Genomic DNA, 21,844 nt, shown 5'->3' on the forward strand with positions numbered 1-21,844 from the left:
CTCCCCTATGAAGTACGGCAAATGATTCAAGACCTGCTGTTTGAGGGTGAGACTCTTCTGAGGAGGAAAAAAAAAAAAAAGATGGACAAAAGGCTGAACAGCCTTAAAGATTCCAGAGCCACCCTTAGGTCCGTGGGCCTCTGTATTCCCTCAACGCAGCAGAGATGTTTCCGCCCAAAGCCCCAGCAGCAGTTCGGTCAGCAAAACCGCCAAGATGGATCCAGAAGGAGGAATTGTAACAGCAGGAGGAGGCTGCTCCAATCTTCTGGACAGGGCTCAGGACGACCCAAGCCATCCTCAGGGCCCAAGCCGGCCTTTTGAAGGCACAGTTGAGGACTGTGTACCACAACGGATCCACCCTGCCTTACCTTCTCATCCTGACTATCCCCTTTCTACCAGGCATGGTCCAATATCACCTTGGACCGATGGGTGCTCCGCATGGTAGAGAGGGGGATACTCCATCCAATTCTGTGCCCGCCCTCCCTCCCACACTTCCACCCCCCTTCCCCGTCCCTCTTCAGGGACCCTTCTCACAAGCAGCTCCTTATCCAGGAGGTGCAGTTGCTCCTATATTTAGGGGCAGTGGAGGAGGTTCCTCAGGAGCACAGGGGCGGGGGCTTCTATTCCTGATATTTCCTAATAGCGAAAGCCAAAGGCAGCCTCAGACACATCCTGGACCTGTGAGACCGAAAAAAGTTTGTAAAGAAACTCAAGGTCCACATGATCTCCGTCATTCCCTCATTGGATCCAGTGGACTGGTATGCCACCCTCTACTTGAAGGACGCATACTTTCATATCGCGATCGCCCAACCCCACACGAAGCACCTCAAGGTTGTGGTGTACAATATCCACTACCAATTTACAGTCCTGTTCGGTCTGTCAGCAGGACCTCGTGTCTTCACCAAGTGCATGGCAGTCGTCGCTGCGTTTCTGCGCAGGCACCGGGTACAGGTGTATCCTTAACTCGAAGACTGGCTGATCTAGGGCCACTCCACGACCCAAGTGGAAACTCAGGTCAGACTCATTAGAACCACCTTTGACAGCCTGGGTCGTCTTCTAAACTAATCAAAATCCACTCTGTCCCCAGTCCAGAGGATAGAATTGATGGGGCAATATTGGACTCGACCCAGGCCAGGGCATACCTACCGCAAGTGAGGTTTCAGGCCCTGACCGATATCATTCGAGGCCTCAGACAGTTTCCCACTACCACAGCCTGTACCTGTGTGGTGCAGCATGCCAGGCTCAGGCTTCGATCTTTTCAGTCATGGCTTGCGTCAGTGTACCTCCTGGCCAGGGACAGCATGGACAGGATATTGACCCTGCCTCACCTAATCCTTGACTCCCTCCTGTGGTGGCTCAACCCTCAGGAGGTATGTTCAGGCATCCTCTTCTCCAGTCCACATCCATCTCTGACGCTAGTGACAGATGCATCAGACTTGGGCTGGGGAGCACATCTGGGAGACTTCAGGACTCAAGACATCTGGTCTCAGGCAGATCTAGCTCTCCATATTAACATCATAGAGCTGAGAGCGGTGCACCTGGCGTGCTAGACCTTCCGAGCACACTTAACAGGACAGTGTGTTAGTCACAACTGACAACACCCAGCAGTGTTCTATATCAAGAAACGGGGATGCACACTCCCCTCCCCTGTGCCAGGAAGCCCTCATGCTGTGGGACTTCTGTGTAGAACATTCAATACATGTTCATGTGTTGTACCTCCCTGGGGTACAGAATGAGCTGGCGGACCACCGCAGCAGGTCATTTCACTGCCACGAGTGGTCCCTTCGCCCGGATGTTGTGATTTCGATCTTCCAGATGTGGGGCTCTCTCCAGATAGACGTATTCGCCACGCAATGCAACCGGAAGTGTCAGCAATTCTGCTCCTTCCAAAATCACAACCCGGGCTTCAGCATGGACGCGTTCCTCCTCCAATGGGGAGGTTCTCTCCTATATGTCTTTCCGCCCATACCGCTGGTTCACAAGGCGCTTCTCAAGATCCGGAGGGAATGAGCTCAGGTTATATTGATAGCTCCAGCATGGCTCCAACATCACTGGTACACATCTCTCCTAGACACATCTGTAGAAGCCCCGATCACCCTGCCACTCTGCCTGGACCTTCTGTCACAAGATCACGGCCGTCTTCAACATCCGAACCTTGAGTTGCTTCACCTCACAGTGTGGAAGCTCCATGGTTGAACCCGATGGAGTTTTTCTGTTCAGGTCAGGTTAGACAAGTCCTCCTTGGTAGCAGATAACCTTCTACGAAAGCCACATACCTTGCCAAGTGGAAGAGATTTTCAGTCTGGTCAGCTCAGCACCATTCACCCACGACGCTAGCCTCATTGCCACTTATTCAGGACTACCTCCTACATCTGAAGCAGCAGGAGTTTTTGTTATTATCTAAGGGTGCACTTAGCTGCCATCTTGGCCTTCCACCCAGGCAAGGAGGGCCGCTCTGTTTTTGCTAACCCCATGGTAAGCCAGTTCTTAAAAGGGCTCGACAGGCTATACCCTAATGTCGATCAGCTTGTCCCTGGCTGGGACCTCAGCCTGGTCCTCTCTAGGCTCATGGGACCCCCATTTGAACCATTAGTGACTTGCTCCCTGCTCTACCTCTCTTACAAGGTGGCGTTCCTGGTAGCAATAACCTCAGCCAGCAGGGTGTTTGAGCTCAGGGCTCTAACATCGGAGCCCCCTTATACCGTGTTCTGTAAGGGAAAAGGTTCAGCTCAGGCCCCATCCTGCTTTCCTCACGAAGGTTGTGTCGCAGTTCCACATCAACTAGGACATCTTTCTCCCCGTATTCTACCCTAAACTGCATTCTAGCAGCAGGGAGCAGAGACTCCACTCACTAGATGTTTGTAGGGCACTAGCTTTCTACATCGAAAGAACAAAGCCGTTGAGAAAATCAGTCCAGCTATTTGTAGGGGTGGCAGACAGAATGAAGGGCCTACCTGTGTCCTCACAACACATCTCATCATGGATCATGTCTTGCATATGTGAGTGCTACAGCCTGGTGGGGGTTCCTGCACGCCTGATCACTGCACACTCCACCAGGGTGCAGGCCTCATCAACAGCACTCCTGACTCAGATCCCTACTCAGGAAATCTACAGGGCGGCGACGTGGTCCTCCATTCATGGTTTTACCACGCATTATACGATTACGCAACAGGTCAGAGACAATTCGGCCTTCAGATGAACAGTGCTCCAATCAGTGGACGACTCCACCCCCACCTCCTGAACTTGGGCTTGTGAGTCACCTGATTGGAATTGACGTGAACAAGCCCTCGAAGAAGAAAAAACGGTTACTCACCTTCTCATAACTAGAAAAGGAGTACTTGTGGCACCTTAGAGACTAACAAATTTATTTGAGCATAAGCTTTCGTGAGCTACAGCTCACTTCATCGGATGCATTCAGTGGAAAATACAGTGGGGAGATTCTTTTTGCGAATACAGACTAACACGGCTGCTACTCTGAAATCTGTCATTATGCAAGGCACTGAATTTAGCTGTATGGAGTGGAAATCTATCAACTTCATGAAAAAACGCATACAAATACAGACAGACATAATCTTCCTTTCCAAATGCAAACAGATGGACATCATACCAAAAGGACTGAAGGTAAAAAAATCCATTACAATCTACATACCACACAGACAATGCTGACAGCTTGTGCCACACGCTCTCAAAGAAACTGTGGAACCACCTGCTCAACATCCTCTACAACAAACAGGGAAAGATTAAGAATGAGCTCTCAAAAATGGATACTCTCATAAAAAACCAACCTTCCACACAAACTTCCTTGTGGCTGGACTTTACAAAAACTAGCCAAGGCATTTACAACACACACTTTGCTTCTCTACAAAAGAAAAAGAACACTAAACTGTCTAAACTACTACATGCCACAAGGGGCCACAACAGTGGTTCTGTTAACCCACCCAGCAATATTGTTAATCTATCCAACTATACTCTTAGCCCAGCAGAAGAATCTGTCCTATCTTGGGGCCTCTCCTTCTGCCTCTCCATCCCCACGAACGTGATAGTTCTGTGGTGACCGAGAATCCTATTTTCGACGTCTCCGACTCAAGGAATATTTCCAACACACCTCTGAACAATCTACTAACCCACAGATATCTTCCTACCAAGACTACAAAAAGAAGGATTCTGGGTGGACTCCTCCTGAAGGTCGAAACAACAGACTGGACTTCTACATAGAGTGCTTCCGCCGACGTGCATGAGCTGAAATTGTGGAAAAGCAGCATCACTTGCCCCATAACCTCAGTCGTGCAGAACACGATGCCATCCACAGCCTCAGAAACAACTCTGACAACATAATCAAAAAGGCTGACAAAGGAGGTGCTGTCATCATCATGAATAGATCGGAATATGAACAAGAGGCTGCTAGGCAGCTCTCCAACACCACTTTCTAAAAGCCATTACCCTCTGATCCCACTGAGGGTTACCAAAAGACACTACACCATTTGCTCAAGAAACTCCCTGAAAAAGCACAAGAACAAATCCGCACAGACACACATCCCTGGAACCCCGACCTGGGGTATTCTATCTGCTACCCAAGATCCATAAACCTGGAAATCCTGGACGCCTCATCATCTCGGGCATTGGCACCCTGACAGCAGGATTGTCTGGCTATGTAGACTCCCTCCTCAGGCCGTACGCTACCAGCACTCCCAGCTATCTTCGAGACACCACTGACTTCCTGAGGAAACTATAATCCATCAGTGATCTTCCTGAAAACACCATCCTGGCCACTATGGATGTAGAAGCCCTCTACACCAACATTCCACACAAAGGTGGACTACAAGCCGTCAGGAACAGTATCCCCGATAATGTCACGGCAAACCTTGTAGCTGAACTTGGTGACTTTGTCCTCACCCATAACTATTTCACATTTGGGGACAATGTATACCTTCAAATCAGTGGCACTGCTATGGGTACCCGCATGGCCCCACAGTATGCCAACATTTTTATGGCCGACTTAGAACAACGCGTCCTCAGCTCTCGTCCCCTAATGCCCCACTCTACTTGCGCTACATTAATCATAGAATCATAGAATATCAGGGTTGGAAGGGACCTCAGGAGGTCATCTAGTCCAACCCCCTGCTCAAAGCAGGACCAATCCCCAATTTTTGCCCCAGATCCCTAAATGGCCCCCTCAAGGATTGAACTCACAACCCTGGGTTTAGCAGGCCAATGCTCAAACCACCGAGCTATCCACTGAGCTATCCCTCCCTCCCCGCATATTGATGACATCTTCATCATCTTGACCCATGGAAAAGAAGCCCTTGAGGAATTCCACCATGATTTCAACAATTTCCATCCCACCATCAACCTCAGCCTGGTCCAGTCCACGCAAGAGATCCACTTCCTGGACACTATGATGCTAATAAGCGATGGTCACATAAACACCACCCTATACCGGAAACCTACTGACCGCTATTCCTACCTACATGCCTCCAGCTTTCATCCAGACCACACAACATGATCCATCATCTACAGCCAAGCTCTACGATACAACCGCATTTGCTCCAACCCCTCAGACAGAGACAAACACCTACAAGAGCTCTATCAAGCATTCTTACAACTAAAATACCCACCTGCTGAAGTGAAGAAACAGATTGACAGAGCCAGAAGAGTACCCAGAAGTCACCTACACCAGGACAGGCCCAACAAAGAAAATAACAGAACGCCACTAGCCTTCACCTTCAGCCCCCAACTAAAACCTCTCCAATGCATCATCAAGGATCTACAACCTATCCTGAAGGACGACCCATCACTCTCACAGATCTTGGGAGACAGGCCAGTCCTTGCTTACAGACAGCCCCCCAACCTGAAGCAAATACTCACCAGCAACCACCCACCACACAACAGAACCACTAACCCAGGAACCTATCCTTGCAACAAAGCCCGTTGCCAACTGTGTCCACATATCTATTCAGGGGACACCATCATCGGGCCTAATCACATCAGCCACACTATCAGAGGCTCGTTCACCTGCACATCTACCAATGTGATATATGCCATCATGTGCCGGCAATGCCCCTCTGCCATGTACATTGGTCAAACTGGACAGTCTCTACGTAAAAGAATAAATGGACACAAATCAGACGTCAAGAATTATAACATTCAAAAACCAGTTGGAGAACATTTCAATCTCTTTGGTCACTCGATTACAGACCTAAAAGTTGCAATTCTTCAACAAGAAAACTTCAAAAACAGACTCCAACAAGAGACTGCTGAATGGGAATTAATTTGCAAACTGGATACAATTAACTTAGGCTTGACTAGAGACTGGGAGTGGATGGGTCATTACACAAAGTAAAACCATTTCCTCATGTTTATTCCCGCCCTCCACCCCCCACTGTTCCTCAGACGTTCTTGTCAACTGCTGGAAATGGCCCACCTTGATTATCACTACAAAAGGTTTTTTTTCCCACTCTCCTGCTGGTAATAGCTCACCTTAAGTGATAACTCTCTTGTTACAATGTGTATGGTAACACCCATTGTTTCATGTTCTCTATGTATATAAATCTCCCCACTGTATTTTCCACTGAATGCATCTGATGGAGTGAGCTGTAGCTCATGAAAGCTTATGGTCAAATAAATTTGTTAGTCTCTAAGGTGCCACAAGTACTCCTTTTCTTTTTGCGAATACAGATTAACACGGCTGCTACTCTGAAACTTCTCATAACTGTTCTTTGACGTGTTGTTCATGTCCAATACCCACCCTCCTACCCCTCTGTCGGAGTAGCTGGCAAGAAGGAACTGAGGGGGTATAGGGTCGGCAGGGCTCTATATTGGACGCCATGAAGGTGTCACTCCAGGGGGTGCCCTGGCTGACCCTACGGTTGCTGCTAGGGGGAAAAACCTTCCGGCTACTGTGCACGCGCACACACCTGATTGAAATGGACATGAACAACACATTTCGAAGAACAACAGTTACGAGAAGGTGAGTAACCATTTTTTTCTATGTGGTGGCTCCTGCTTTGGCTGAGCAAATACTGCAGAATAAGGCGTGAGGAGTTTGCAATTCTCACAACAACAGTGTGCAGCTGAGCGGGGTCCCTGCTTGCCGTGCTATGGCATCTGGATGGGTAACCCAGGCTTAGGAAAAAAGGCACGAAAAAGGCTTGGTTTCTTTGCCGTTGATTTCAGGGAGGGAGGGAAGTGCATCAGGAGAGGCAAATGCCGTGTTTCCATAACCACCTGTGCAAATGTTTTGGTCCCATGAGGCATTGCAAGCCTAACCCAACGTTCCCTTTGGCTCCATACACTGTGGGATAGCTACCCAGAGTGCACCGCTGTGAGTGTCGATGCAAGCCCTGCTAGTGAGGCTATGCATAGTGGGGACATGCAGAATCAAGTTGCTTAAATCAGAGCCTCAATGTCGATTTAATTAAAATTGACCTAATTTTGTAGTGTAGTCATACCCTAAGATAGGAGCACATTCTCTTGCAAACAAAGAAACCAAGCACTTCTCAAAGTGGCAGTTTCTTTAAGTGTTCAATTGAGTAAGTTCCAAAACAGCCAAAAACTAAGTTAGGCTAAATTCAGCCCTGCAGTAATTCACTGACAAGATAGTTTTTGCCTATTTTGTCTGAATGGAAGAGGTGAGGAGAGACTAGTAAGCAGAGGGAAGAGAATGATTTGGTTGCACAGATAGCATAGAGATTAATCACCAGTACATTTGACTTTGAAAAAGTTATCTAGTTTTATGGGGCAAATGGTAATCTTCCATGCGTTGCACATATTTAAAAGTTGCTGTTATCAGTGGAACAGTAACAAATCCTGTATGCTTACAGAACATGCACCAGCCAAAAGAATTTAAACTGCATTTATTCTCTATATTCTATGCACACTACAAATCGTATATATAATATAAAATAGATTCTCCCCTTTAAGAAAATTTGGTTACCTGATATTTGACAAAAATATAGTATTAAGATTTGCTTTGAAAATACAAACGTTATAAAATATTAAGTAAAAAACTTCCAGCGGTGGTTGGGTAATTTATATGGTAAGCATAAGATGGAGAAAAATTCCTATAGATCTGCAATGGACCTAAGTGGGGAAATTCTTATATGATATTCCTCAAAATGTAGTGAAAAACAGTTAATGACATAGGTCTAACATGGGAAAAAAAGAAGGCTCATTTCTCTGAACTATCAGGTTCAGCATTAAAAGGCTTACTCTTTGAGTGTGATGAGTAGCTCTGCAACTCCCACTCAAGTCCATAGGAGTTGTCAGTGCTCAGCATCCCAAGATCATAGCCCACATCTCTAGCTGCTGTGTTTGGTAAAGTCATACAAGAATAAATGCAATTTGGAACACTACAAACTATTGTAGATGTTCATGTAAAACAATGAGTGAAGCAGTTGCTCTAAGTAACAGTGCAGCATTTTCAAATATTTGACCATTTCTCTGAAATATTATGAAATATCAATATAGTGTTGGATTTTGAACATTAATTCTAAAATTTAAGATTTTTTTAATCTATGAAAAGGCAGTTTTCAATTTATGCTATGTTTTAGTAAACTCAAATTTTAGAACATTTGATAGAAGTACTTGAGGATCTTAGATAGTCCTTTGCTAATCTTAAACACACACCCTTTACCAACCACAGTAGTATCCACATTAAACTGCAAAACATTTATTCAAATGAATGTACACTGTAAAAAAAAAAAAAAAAAAAGTAAAAGTTATGACATGTTTTAATAAATCTGTAGATGCATAGAAGTGGCTCCATCCTTCCATTTGTTAACGTGGTCTGAAATAACAGTTCTGCAGAGTGGACATGTTTTCTCTCTATTGAACCATAAAGAGATGCATTCTTCACAAAATATGTGCTGTAATGAAAAGAATGACAAGTACTTGATGTTTTTTTAACTGCAAGAGCACAAAAGATCTAATATTTATTACAACCTGTTTTTCAAATCAATTTAGAATATTAAAAATCTAGTTACTCTACTCTTCTAATTAATGGGTCTGCTAAACTATTCTACTTACATAATTGCATATAAAACCAAGCTAAAAAAATTAAAATTGCAAACTCAAGCATTCAGATCTTAGGAAATGCCAGAAGTAAGGTTACCTGTGCAACGCTGATCAGCCCCTTTATGCATAAGTATTATGATAGTATTTAATTACTTGATCACATACTATTTTTTGCAGAGGACCCTTGCCTCATTCAGTGCACGGAACAGATGGTGCGCACTTCATAAGCAGCCATTCAATATTTTGTTTTCTTGTTTGATGTGTGGCCCTATGCCTTATTTCTGCACACTATTTGAACCGGGCTCTGAAAACAGAATTATTAACTTTCTCATGGGCTTTTCTACATCACAGAGGGATTAAAGTATGAGGTATCCACTAATCTAGGGTGCCCAATTTGAGACACGCAGGAGCTGATTTTTAAGAGTCCTTCGCATGATACAGCACTTTGTATATTCAAAGCAAAGCTCTGTAGTACAGAATTTAACTGTTTTACCCATGAGCCCATTGTTTCTATTCCTGCAATCCCCTGCCTCAGTCGCTACACATCTTCTAACTTCTGCAACAAGTGACGCAGAATCCTACAGACAAGTTTTGTTGTTTTTTTTTAAATACACCCTAATTCATCCCCAAAGCAGGTGCATCCTGTGCGCCGAATGAGGCAGAGATCCTGTGGAAAAAAATAGTATGTGATTGCATAATTAAACAGTACCACAATGCTTACACACAACGGGCGGGGGGGCCACATCATGGTTGCACAGATGTTGCACAGATGGCATTTCTGAGCAGTGAACCTTTGACTTTGCAACATTAATAGTGTGCTTTAATGTAGTATTTTTCTGGTGTGTTACTTAAAAAAGCAATCTGAAAAAAACCCAAGTTTCCTCATGTAGCATCATAATGACACCTCCATGGTTCATCAGCAGTTCTAAAACCTTTAGGGTCCACCTCACAGACCTCTGCAAATTAGAGTTAAAGGAGTAAATGATAGCAATACTAGCTTGTCTTCCTCGAGATGAACCAGCACTGGAGGCGATCAAACACACCCTGACACAAAAGGAATGGTGACTCCTGGGTTCCATTCCTGGCTTTGGAGGAGTGCCTAGTGGGCACAAACTTCTGCCCATTCTCCCACCACGTGTGGCCCCTTCTGACCTATCTGCTCCTCTTGGTCCCAGTGCCTGTCTACTCCTCAATACTGGCTCCTCACCCAGTTCTGGTCTGGCTACCTAGCCCCAGACTCCTTTTCTCAGGCTTTTCACTCTAGGCCCACTCTCCTTGTCCAGCCATTCCCAGCTCCTTCTTACCCTAGTTCCTAATCTAATCTGTGTCTCCCTGCATACACATTGCTCATCTGCACTACCTTCCAGTCCCAATCTTAGTGTCCCTCCACTCTTTGGCTCAAACTGTCCCAGTTCTGACTCCCACACTCTGGATCCTCAGATTTGTCTCCCGCTCTCCTCTTTTTCCTGGCCCCACTGGTTCAGTTCCAGTCTCCCCCTACCCCAGCTCCCAGTCCCAGTTTCGCTGTCCCCCTGCCAACCTCCAGTCCCAATCTATCCTCCCATTCTAACTCCATTCTCCTCTCTTCCCCACCCCTATGCTCCTTGTGCCAATCTACGCCTCTTGCAGGTCAAGCTCTTATCCCACCCCCCTGCTTTCAAAGTAGGTGGTTTCATCCTTCCTCTTGCCTGGACCCAGAAGGGGGGTCACTGAGAGCACAGGAAAGACAGGCTCCCTGCACTCAGTTCAGGTGGCCAGACCCAGACACAGCCCTGGCTGCAGCAGCCCCGAGTTGCAATTGCAGGAAAAAGTCCTCCTGAGCCCTGGGCAGATTTTCACAGGGAGAGCAACAGGTACATCCCTGTCACAAAGGCAACCCCCTGACAAATTTAGAGTTTCTGCTCCAAAGCACAAGGGAGCTAGACAGCCGCTAAAAGAAAAGTTCACCAGAATTTTTTTTAACAAATATATTTTTCCCTAGCCTCATTCTCAGAAGGGGCTAGACTGTTTTGGCTGAAATTTTCAAAAAGAAACGAACAAACAAAAATCAGCCTGAAGCAGACACCTAACATGGAAAATTTCATCACAAATGGTTAAAGTTTTGCAAGTTAAAAGCAACTGAAAACAGGGTCGTATAATGGGAAATGTTGGGCAATCTTAACAATAGACTGTGATACCAACCCTACCTGTAGCAACAGCAATTAGTTTTAAATAAATAAATAAATAAATAAAAACTTTGCCAAGCGTCAGCAGTATGAAGACTTGCAAGGATTCTAGAAGTAAATGGACAGGAGTGAAGTACTGCATAGACAATCAAGTGAAAACAAGTTGATATGCTTTTTCTACCCCAAGTGTATAGTGTCTTCAAATCTCCTCAGAAACATAGGAATTGCCATATTAAATCAGACTCATGGGCCAGTTAGTCCAGTATGTTGTTTCTGACTACAGTCAGCACTATATGCTTTAGGGAAAGGTGAAAAAAAACCCTCCTAATCCATAGTAGTTAGGTATTTCTTTAGTCTTTGAGGCATGAAATTTAAACTCTTCCAAAATTTGTTCACATCAACACTGTATATTCTTTTATCCATATAAGTGTCCAATCCCTTGTTGAATACTTGCTAGTATTAAACTGTTCCCATACAATATAATACTGAAAGCTGCTGTCTTTAGCATATAATATAAAATTTCAAACATTTAAAAAAAAGTTGCAGGCAAATATACACAAGCTAGCGAGACTTACAATACTCTTCCATCAAAAGGGAGTTTCCCATTCACAAGCATCTACAAGTTTTTTCCATAAATCTGTTGCTACTTTCCAACTGACACTGTCAACATCAGTTTGATTCACAAAGTTTCAGAACAGAAGCCTCCTCCCACATTGTGATTCTCGAATTCAAAATCTCTTTAGAATTACCTGGCAGATTAGAAGAATAGGCTTTTGAAATTCAGCTTGGCATATTGAACAAATATCATCTGCTTCAGAACACTGTCTCTTGCTAGCTGTCACCCCATAGTGCTGTTAAAAAAAAAAAAGATTTTTGCACCAGATGTTAAGATCCAGAAAAGAATAAGGAAGACTGAAAGGATGTGGTTAGAGAGGAAACTAGAAAATCCCTGGGGCAACAGGATGTTAAGTGTTTCAATCCTTAGGATGCTATATTGACACATACGTGCTCCAGGGGAAGGTGGTATTTGGGTATAATCTACTGAGGACGCTATGTGGGGACTTTGAAAGTAATTTGCTACAATGGTGGCCTTCCTGCAGCAAAGTTCTGTCATGAGCTGATACACATTGAGCAGAATGAAAACACATCACTTACTGTTAAGAGAGTATTGCTTACACAGACTGTGTAAGGTATTTTAGCATTAATCTAATTAAATGTCAAAAATCCTCCTATATATTCTGGTACATGCACAGCAGGCTCTAGATTAAATTACAGTACATTTTACCAACCACCCACTATTCTAGAAAAAGAATAATTTTTTATTCTGAATGGAATATCTATTTACTCTTCAGTTATTTTGCCAAGATCTGGGTCTTACTCTTGTATATTTCAGTTAGTTGCTAATGGGTAAAGGTTTGCTACTTTGCTCTTGCAGATGTGAGTCAAACAAATATTTTGCCCAGTTTTAAAATATATTCTTTACATCATACTTTATTTACATGGTATTCAAATAGTTTACCTCAAGATGCTGCTTACAATAAAAAAACTGATCACTTTTAAAGTGACTTCAGGTCAGCCCATAATCGTGAAGCTGAGAAATTAAATTTTACAGTGCAAGTAACTGTAAGAAGGGAACAAACAGTGGGATTACTTTGAAAGTTGAACTCCATGTAACTAAAAGAACATAATGTGATCAACTAGTACACAGGAAAAAGCTATCTTCAAGAAGAATTATTTTTGTGGAAGCCACATTTGTCACTTTGTTGTTACAGAGAATCCAATACTCACTGGTCGTGTACAAAATATACGCAAAACCTGTCTAAAGTTTCTCAGATGTCCAAAAAGGCTCAAAAGCTGAAATTGAGAAAAGAAAAACAAAATTATGCTTAATATTTATTTCCAAGAGCTAGATTTTCAAACTTTGTGCAGGTTTTGAAGTGAGGAGCCTCAGTGCTAAAATTCCATGCAACGCTTTGCACATTTGGCCTTCAATGTTTTACTTTTAGTCTGGTAATGAAACAATTATAGGTGGGACTGGTAGCTCTACTTATTACTGAGTTGCCCAACACTTCCCCTTTTTAAAGCCATGCTTTCGGTTGCTTATAAACTTTGCCAAATTTTAACTGTTAAGTCTGAAATTTTCCATGCTGGGTGTCTGCCTCTCGTGCAAAATTTCAACCAAAAATGGTTCAGCTGTTCCAAAAATTAGACTAGGGTAAAATATATTGTTTTGCCCATGTTACAAAAATTCTGGTAACCTTTTCTTTGAGATTCTCTCGGACCCCCATGTTTTGGAGGAGGAACTTGCAATTTGGCCGCGAAATGTCTTTGTGTCAGGGATGTGCCTTCTGCCATCCCCATGAAAATTTATTCATATTTGGCCAAATTATATGCCTTTAAAAATTATAGTTCATGTATGCTCAGTAGAGACTTCTTAGATTTCAGCAGCTAATATCTCAGAAGAGTCTGTCCTCACTGGAAAAAAATAGTAAGAGATCATGTAATTAAAGACTGTACCACAGTGAATATACACGAGGGGGCCAAATTAAGGTGGCACAGGCAACTTTATATCTAGCATTGCCTACCTTGTAAGTACTTGATTTTGCAATCTTAATAATGTTCTTTTAACATAATGATCTTTTAATTTTGCATGTGTATAGTAAACAACAGAATACAGCTGCTGTGTTATATATAAACTGTACCAAACCAAGATAGTTTTGGATATGCCTAGTATAAGCACAGAGTGGGATAGTGTCAAAGGGACTAAAGGGAGTTGGGTACCCGACTACACTGAAAGTCAATGGGAGTTGATACCCAACTTCCCTTTGTGACGGGGGAGATTTTAAGCCATGTTAAGGAAAAACAGATTAAGCTGACAAGTTAAAATAGTGGAATGGCAACCCAAAGCAACAATTTTACATAATGCAAGATTTTCCAAAAGGAGATGGTTTTGTTGACTGGAATTCTGCCCATCTCCCATGGCAATTTGTTTACATACTGCCTACAAGAAGTCTACAAGTAACAGTTAAGACTATTATTTGGTGCATTACTCCACATTCTGTCCACAAGTTCTTAATATTTTTTTTTCTACCCTAGTTCAAGTTTGGTCTTACTTTGGAAGGCATTTATGAGTTTGACAAAAGCTACCTCAATTTGATGTAAAATTTCTCTTTAGAAATTTATATTGACGGTACCAAGGCACATGGGCACTCTACAGCAAAATTACAACAAACAAACAGAATAACAGAAGTCTCTAATTAACAAAAAACAAGAACAAAAAACCCCCCATCAACCTGATTCCCTATTATTACAAAGGCCACTCAAAAGCACAATAGTGCCATGAAGTTTGCCAAACTCAGGCTCCGGCAGACCTCCCAGACACTGCAGGTACCAGAGGCTCAGGCCCTCCACCCTCAGAATGCCCTAGTGCTTGCTGTGTTAAAGTGAAATTCAGAACTTGAACTCTCCAACAGTGAGAGCAACCCAGTGGATCTTAGCTTGAAGGACACAAAACATATTAGCCATCCTGGCATTAACAACTAGTTCAGACAGAATTCCTACTTTCACACTCAGTTGTGGCAAGCAATTTTTGGACTGTGTAAAACATCATTAGTTTTCTAATCATCCTTCAAAGGGAGGGTGAATAGATCTAGTGCCTGACCTAGCAAAACTTTATATTGATTTTGGAAGGCTGTATTAAACCAGCAAGTCAGCTCAAACTCTGGGGAATATTTCAGAATACATTCATTTTTATGTCTACATCTCTTCTATGGTAATTACTGCAGTATCATTTTATACATTAAAATACAGAGGAAGGATAACATTTACATACTTTTAGGATGAAGTAGATCAGACCTAGCAATACTCCAAGACTCCACCCCAGTACATTGTCCAGCTCCCTATAGCCAATAAGATAACGAAACCAAATTGGTATGGGGACGAATGTACGGTAATACTGGCAGAATTCTTCTAACAGCATATACCAGTAGCCCTACGAACAACAAGAGGAATATTTAAAAATACATTTAAAATACAGATAATTTAAAGTTAATGCATCTTTTCTATATATTTACTCTTTTTAATATTTATCCCTCATTATATCTTAACTAGTGACTCGACAGATCTGAAATATTGTTTGGAAACGTGAGTCATTAAAATCGCATACATGTAAGAGTTACAAAACTGCATGGTATTACATTAAACTCCTAAAAAATGGGGCCAAGATCATGATTTTTAAAAAGGAGTTAAAAAGAAGTTTTATCATGGGTTAATTCACTAACACTTCACCAATTAGAGTCAGGTGTCATGACAAACAAAACAAAACTGATGATCTTTGGCAAGTCCTTAGTTGACATTTGTCAGCTATCATAAAACAGCTGCACGATTGGCAGGCTCTGCTCACGAGAAGGCCAGAAAAACCAAGGTACAAAAGATCAGAATAGGGGTGCCTTTGCAGAGTGCCTACCTACTTACCACTGTTATCAGTCTTGCTTTCATAAGCATTAAAAAAGGGGAAAAGTTACAAGAAAAATGCAAACAGAAAAATTAATTTTAGATCAATTTTCTGTTAAAAATTGTCTGCATGTATAATGCTGAGAAAAACGGGGGTTAAGAAAAGGCCTTTTCTTTTACAACCACATGTAAATCAAAACTCCATTTACCTCCCCCACAAGTTACTTTGTGTTCTTTAAAAGCTCCATGCCCTCCCTTTTAAAACAGTTTTGCAATCGGTTTATAAGCACCTAGAGGACAATACAATAAGGAATAACCATCATGGATTTGTCAAGAACAAATCATGCCAAACCAACCTAATTTCTTTCTTTAAAAGAGTTGCTGGGCCTGGTGGATAGGGGAAAGCAGTAGCAGTCACATATCTTGATTTTAGTAAGGCTTTTGACACAATCTCACATGACATTCTCATAACCAAACTAGGGAAATGTGGTCTAGATTAAATTACTATAAAATGGGTGCACAACTGTCTGAAAGACCATACTCAAAAAATTGTTGAGAATGGTTTTCCCCTTCCCCTGCATCGACAGATAATGTGCAGAACTTTAATTAAGAAAAATGTTCCTCTAGGTGGAATTCATGACTGGCTGATTGTACTGTAAAAGGATGTTCATGCTAAAGCTAAGTATAGATTATTTTCTTACCTTGGATTTAAAAGACATCATAAAAGAAGGCACCAAGAGAATAAAGCATTTGAAGCCCATGAAGAGGAATTTCAGAATAAAGTCTGTGATTCCCACGATCCAAAGTACCTCCCAGAAGTTCATAAAATCCACAGTAGGTTTTAAAAAGATTAAGCTACAAAAAGAAATATCTAAAATTACAAGGGTACAAGCTCCAGAGGTACACACCATGAATGGATATTAGCGTACGGTTTCATTTAAAAGGGTACTTTTTTTTTTAAAAAAAGCATGTTTAGATAGTGTAATGTTTTCCTCTAGAAGGAGTGGGAAAGAGAGAGCTTTTGTCATCCATGAAGAGCTCCCCATTTCGAATCCACTTTACATCTACATTGTAACCGTCATCCTGCCATACAAGTACTTGCTCCCTTTCCCATTCTGCCAATGTTGCCCCTTAATCAGTTAGCAGGGTTGTTGTAAACTAGTGACAGAAGAAACTTAAGACACATGCCCTGCTAGAGACTTATGGCACTGTATCCCCAGTACTCCCACACCAAGGGGTGACGGGGCTGAGAATCAAACCCAAGTTGTGCCAGTGAACCCCAGACATAGGGCCTAATCTTGCAAACCCTTCTTCACATGAGTGTTCTGCAGTAAGGCTTTGCAGAACTGGGCCCATCATTTATTTATTTATCTGCGTTAAGTGAAGCCAACTTCTTGATTCTCTTAAAAAAAAAAATGCCAGGAGCAAAGATGAGATTTTCACAAGAAATGACATTTCATTTAAAGTGACTAATATAACATAGATGTTCTGCTAATTACCTGTAATAAAGTGACTGAGAGTGAAAGGTATAATACAAGAGGAGAGATGACCCGGTTAGGAATATCAGTACCCAAGCACATTGCAACTTGGAGCACCTTTCCTGTAAGATACACATTAAAAATGTAATAGTTTTCTGTTACTTTGATTTTTTTTTAAGTCTCAAGTTAATTTCTTTCACACTCAATAAAACTAGGACGACAATATTTGAACACAGTCACTAGTACAAGATACTGCTATGTTACTTTACACCATGAAGAAGTAGTTCAAGGGCAGATCATTGTGCTCACACAGATCTCCATGCACTTTAATGGGATGAAAAGAAAAGGACTTGTGGCACCTTAGAGACTAACAAATTTATTTAAGCATAAGCTTTTGTGATCTACTTTCCACTGAATGCATCCAATGAAGTGAACTGTAGCTCACGAAAGCTTATGCTCAAATAAATTTGTTAGTCTCTAAGGTGCCACAAGTCCTCCTTTTCTTTTTGTGGATACAGACTAACACGGCTGCTACTCTGAAAACTTTAATGGGGTGAACGCCCAAGCAGAAGTGTTACTGCTTGGGCGTTCATTTCATTTTGTTACTTAGAAAAGCGGTTGAGGAGATAATATATCTCCTCAACCACTTTTCTAAGTAACAAAATTCTCAATAACCCCTGTGCCCTCATAACAGATACTCTGCATATGAAACAGTAGTTTTAACCATTCTTAAAATACGGTTAAGCATTTCTGTCTCATTACGGCAGAAGCATTGTCAGGCATTTTGATATGCAAAGTCAAAAAAAGAGATTGTACCAATATTTTATTTTAAATTTGCAAAGTATGCTTCTCTGACAAATGCTAAGTCAGGTTTAGAAGTGTGTAAATTTTATTGATAGCTAAAACATTTACATTTCAAAAATCCTATGATATTTATCTGTTTTGTTTACTAAATTAATATAAGATCATTTCACATTTCTCTCAAAAACTGATGCATGAAAGTCTTGGGTAATAGTTAACGTAAAAACACAAACTTCATTGCAATGGGCAATACTTACTCTTAGAAAAACCTGATTTACAATGCTTTTGTTTGCATACATAAAAGTTGTTAGCAGCCCAATTCCAAGAGAAATGCCTATTAGGAAAAATGGGTCAGTTATATGGAGGAAAATAAGAAACTGGATTAAAATAAAATAAGAGCAAAATAAGTGCACTTCTCACAAGTACTTGCAATAACAGAATACAATTTTAACAGTTCAGGCAATCAAGCTAAAATAATTAAGCTACATGTATACGCTAACAAAAGAAAAACAGATTAAGTGATTGAAATCTCTTATAGGAAATTTCTCCTTCCAGTGAAGAAATGAAATTAAAATAAAGCTAAAAGTAAATCAAATTATACTTCAGGCATGCTCATAAGCAGGATTGAATGCAGGAAAAAAGGGCTAGTTCCCTCATACCATACTCTGTTATACTCTACCGATTATATGTTGCATGGTCAGTTTGATACACAGAATCAAGATGTATGGAAGACTTTTGTGCAGCCACTGGAGGAGATATCTGAGTTCAGAGATGGAGCTGCCACTGTGTTCCTCTGAATCTAAGGTGGAATCTTCAGACCCCCTCGCTTCATTGTGGGAGTGGCCATGTGAACGGCCCTGGGAACCTGATCGTATGTGCCTGAAACTGGGGTTTTCCCCAGATTCTCCCAAGGCAGAACTTAGCTGGATGTGAACATCTCCAGTACGGTGGCAAGAGCCTTCTCCTGGCAGCCCTGCTGTATGAGCACTCTGAGAAGACGAGGGAACATCACCACTTCCTGGGGCATTGTGGAGATGAGTGCAATTTGATTGCATGGCGTTGAATTGATCTTTCTCTGGTCCAGATTCTTTTGTCTCACTGCTATGTCTCCTAAAGGGGGGGGGGAAAGCCATGTTTAAAGGAGCAGTGTTCCAGTCAGTTAGGAAAAGAGAATTGTCTCTCTGAAATACACAGCCTTTTGGCCATCCTGATGATCTAGATACACAGACCACTGGTACAGTGATAGATATACAAATACTGGTTTCTTTAGCTCTGGAGGTTTGCATTTTAGGCTCCCACCCCTTACCTTAATGAGAAGCCTCTGTGTGAATTGCTCACAGCATCCACTGACTTACTCTCTTTCAATGATGTATACTGTAACCTTCAATGGGCTGCCACACATACAGTCTGGAAAAGCCAAAGCTACACTGAAAATTAGAAAGCACCCAGCTGAATAGGAGGAGACAGGCACTAGCTTGTATAGCAGAAGTTTTAACATGATATATATGTTTATAGAAAAAGGTTGGGAACCATCATGAGATTAAGAAGGAAATAATAAAGGTGGGGGATGGGACCTGCACATTTAAGCATCCATAAAATGGCATGTATTTAGACACAGACGAGTCTAATCAAAATCCAGTGAGTACTGAAAACAGAGTGCCATTATGGGATTACCAGAAGAGATTATCCTGTCGGGGAAGTGAGTGGAACCAGGTTAATCCACTTTTTAAAAGGCACTGGGAAGAGCCTGGACCATATGGGGGCTTTGCATAGGCAATGTAATCCTGGGAGGGAGAAGAAAGCAGGAAATAAAGAGCAAACGTGTGGGACTGGGTTAGGGTTGGTAGAGAATCTAGGTCCAAAGGCAATTGCAGACAATAAAGAGTGGTCTAATGGTTAGAGCAAGAGATCTGGGTTTTATTCCAAGTACTGTAATTTACTCACTGTGTCCAATTCATTTCATTTCTGTGCCTCAGTCTCCCCATCTGTCAAATGGGTATAATAGTTCTTATATACTTCCCAGGAATGGTATAATGTTTCATTAGATATCCTTTGGAATGTGTTTTGACATTACTGGATAGCACAGAAGGGCAAAGTATTTTTACAATATTTATATGTAGCAAACACTACAATTGTGGTTTAGTTGGGATTTTCATTATAAATCTTTTTCAGTTGCTCACCATTTTCTCAAAAATGCTTTTTTTTGTTGGACATGTAGGAAAGTTTGAGTAAAATCTATTGACCTGTTTTTCAGTTATGCAAGCATGAAAAACATACAGTCTGAATTGCAAGAAAATCTCAATATGCTATTTGTGCACATATCTACATTAGCAAAGACTTAACATTTGAAACAAAACTAGATTCTGCTAATTTGTAAAAAAAAAAAAAAAAAAATTGAGTTATTAGCATTTAAGAAAAACTGCATGCACAGTAAAACTTCTCACTAACATTCAGAGCTATTACGGATACATTATCTGTTGTCCTACGTTCATATCGTAGGCCTCAGTCTTGCAAAAACTCATGTACTGTACTTAGTGTGTGTGAGTAATCCGATAAGCTGAAGTCAACAGGACCACTTTAGTGTATGAATAAAGTTTCTCATGCACGGGTTTGGAGGATCAGGCCCTTAACATTTATGTTGCAAAAATTGATTAATTTAATTAGCACTCTTGATTTGGTGGTTTATGACCTGCTCCTACAAAAACTACCAGGACAAAGTAGTTCCTATACTGTAAGTAATTCCATTGTTTTAATAGAGCGCTATGCTTAGTAGTATGGCTTTGCAGAATCAGCCCATGGCAGTTTACCTGTTTAGAGAACTTTAAAAATAACTGCATTTATTATTAAATCATACTATAAAACACATAGAATGCACAATATGGCTGAGTTAATGTCACTATGAGAATTCTTTTCACTTCCTAATTTAAATATTTAATAGGCACCCTAATATTAAATATATATTAACAAACATTTTGTATTTTAATTAATGGATCTCAAATCTACTCTCTGAACACTGACCAAAACATATTTTTTTAAAAATTCTCTTTAATTTTACTTTTTCAGCATGTCAGATCCTCCTACCCAGGCCTGAGTTTATGGGATGCTCCCAGGTGTATCAGAAATGGTGTCCTGCAAACAGAGGTTCTGAAGCCACCTGTCTAGCCTGCAAAACATCTATCTGTCACAGTGTGGAGGGAGGAGCCAACACGGCATCCTGGCCTGACATCATCACATCAGAATGTCACCCTGTTGCACTGCTGAGTTCCTCCCAAGGCAAAGACACCTATCCCAGGTAAATATCGTTATGAACAAAAGAGCACCCAGAGGAGTGCCAATCCCCGCTTTCCCTTCCCAGCAGGGACACAGCGGGGGTGACATGCACACCCTCCTGTGCCAACTACGTGAGCGTGGGTGGGCAGCACCAGTGGGTGAGAGGTAAATGCCCCCTTTCATCTCCACCCAGGGGTGGGAGTGGGGCAGACAGTAAGGGGCTAATTCCCCTTCCACCTTCCTCCCCTAACAAGGGGGCAGGGGGAGAGAGGGCAGACAATGAGGGGCAAATGCCCCCCTTCCATCTGCACAGAGGATGGGGGACAAATCCCCCCCCTTTCATCTGAACCCCAGATAAGGCGGCGGGGGTGGGGATAAACTGTGAGAGGTAGCCCTCCTCCCCTTTCCATTTCCACCCTGGCACGAGACAGCGAGGGCTCAATCCCCGTTTACACGGCCCGAGGTCAGAGCCGGGGGCAGATCCGCCGCAGCACAGGTAAGGGGCGGAGCCAGAGGGGCAAATCACCCCGGTCCCGCAACCTTACCTCTCATAACGCGGCCGGGCCTCCGTGCCCAGCCCTGCTGCCCGGGCCGCGGCCTCCCAGGGCCTCCATCACTGACGCCTGGGCTAGATTGGGGGCGGGGGCAGAAGCAGCAGCAACTACC

The 21,844-nt window shown here is 42.3% G+C and overlaps 1 protein-coding gene across 3 annotated transcripts; it reads right to left on the reverse strand.

Annotated features, from left to right (window-relative positions):
* Positions 1-7,836: 7,836 nt before the first annotated feature.
* On the reverse strand, positions 7,837-21,844 carry RNFT1 (ring finger protein, transmembrane 1). Of its 3 annotated transcripts, XM_007057633.3 has the most exons (10): positions 21,724-21,822; positions 19,853-19,893; positions 18,588-19,018; positions 18,166-18,242; positions 17,129-17,229; positions 16,331-16,484; positions 15,010-15,168; positions 12,966-13,031; positions 11,927-12,028; positions 7,837-8,864 (listed from the first exon to the last, which is right to left on the reverse strand). In XM_007057633.3, the coding sequence occupies exons 2-10, from the start codon at positions 19,891-19,893 to the stop codon at positions 8,730-8,732; spliced, it is 1,266 nt and encodes a 421-aa protein (XP_007057695.1). In that variant the 5' UTR covers positions 21,724-21,822; the 3' UTR covers positions 7,837-8,729. The 3 variants fall into 3 exon arrangements, with proteins under 3 accessions (XP_007057695.1, XP_027675885.1, XP_043387012.1); XM_027820084.3 differs by lacking the exon at positions 19,853-19,893 and having other exon boundaries at positions 21,724-21,844; XM_043531077.1 differs by lacking the exons at positions 19,853-19,893; positions 21,724-21,822 and adding an exon at positions 19,215-19,820.

The sequence above is a fragment of the Chelonia mydas genome, chromosome 17 (assembly GCF_015237465.2).
Source record: "Chelonia mydas isolate rCheMyd1 chromosome 17, rCheMyd1.pri.v2, whole genome shotgun sequence".
Taxonomy (NCBI): Eukaryota; Metazoa; Chordata; order Testudines; family Cheloniidae; genus Chelonia; species Chelonia mydas.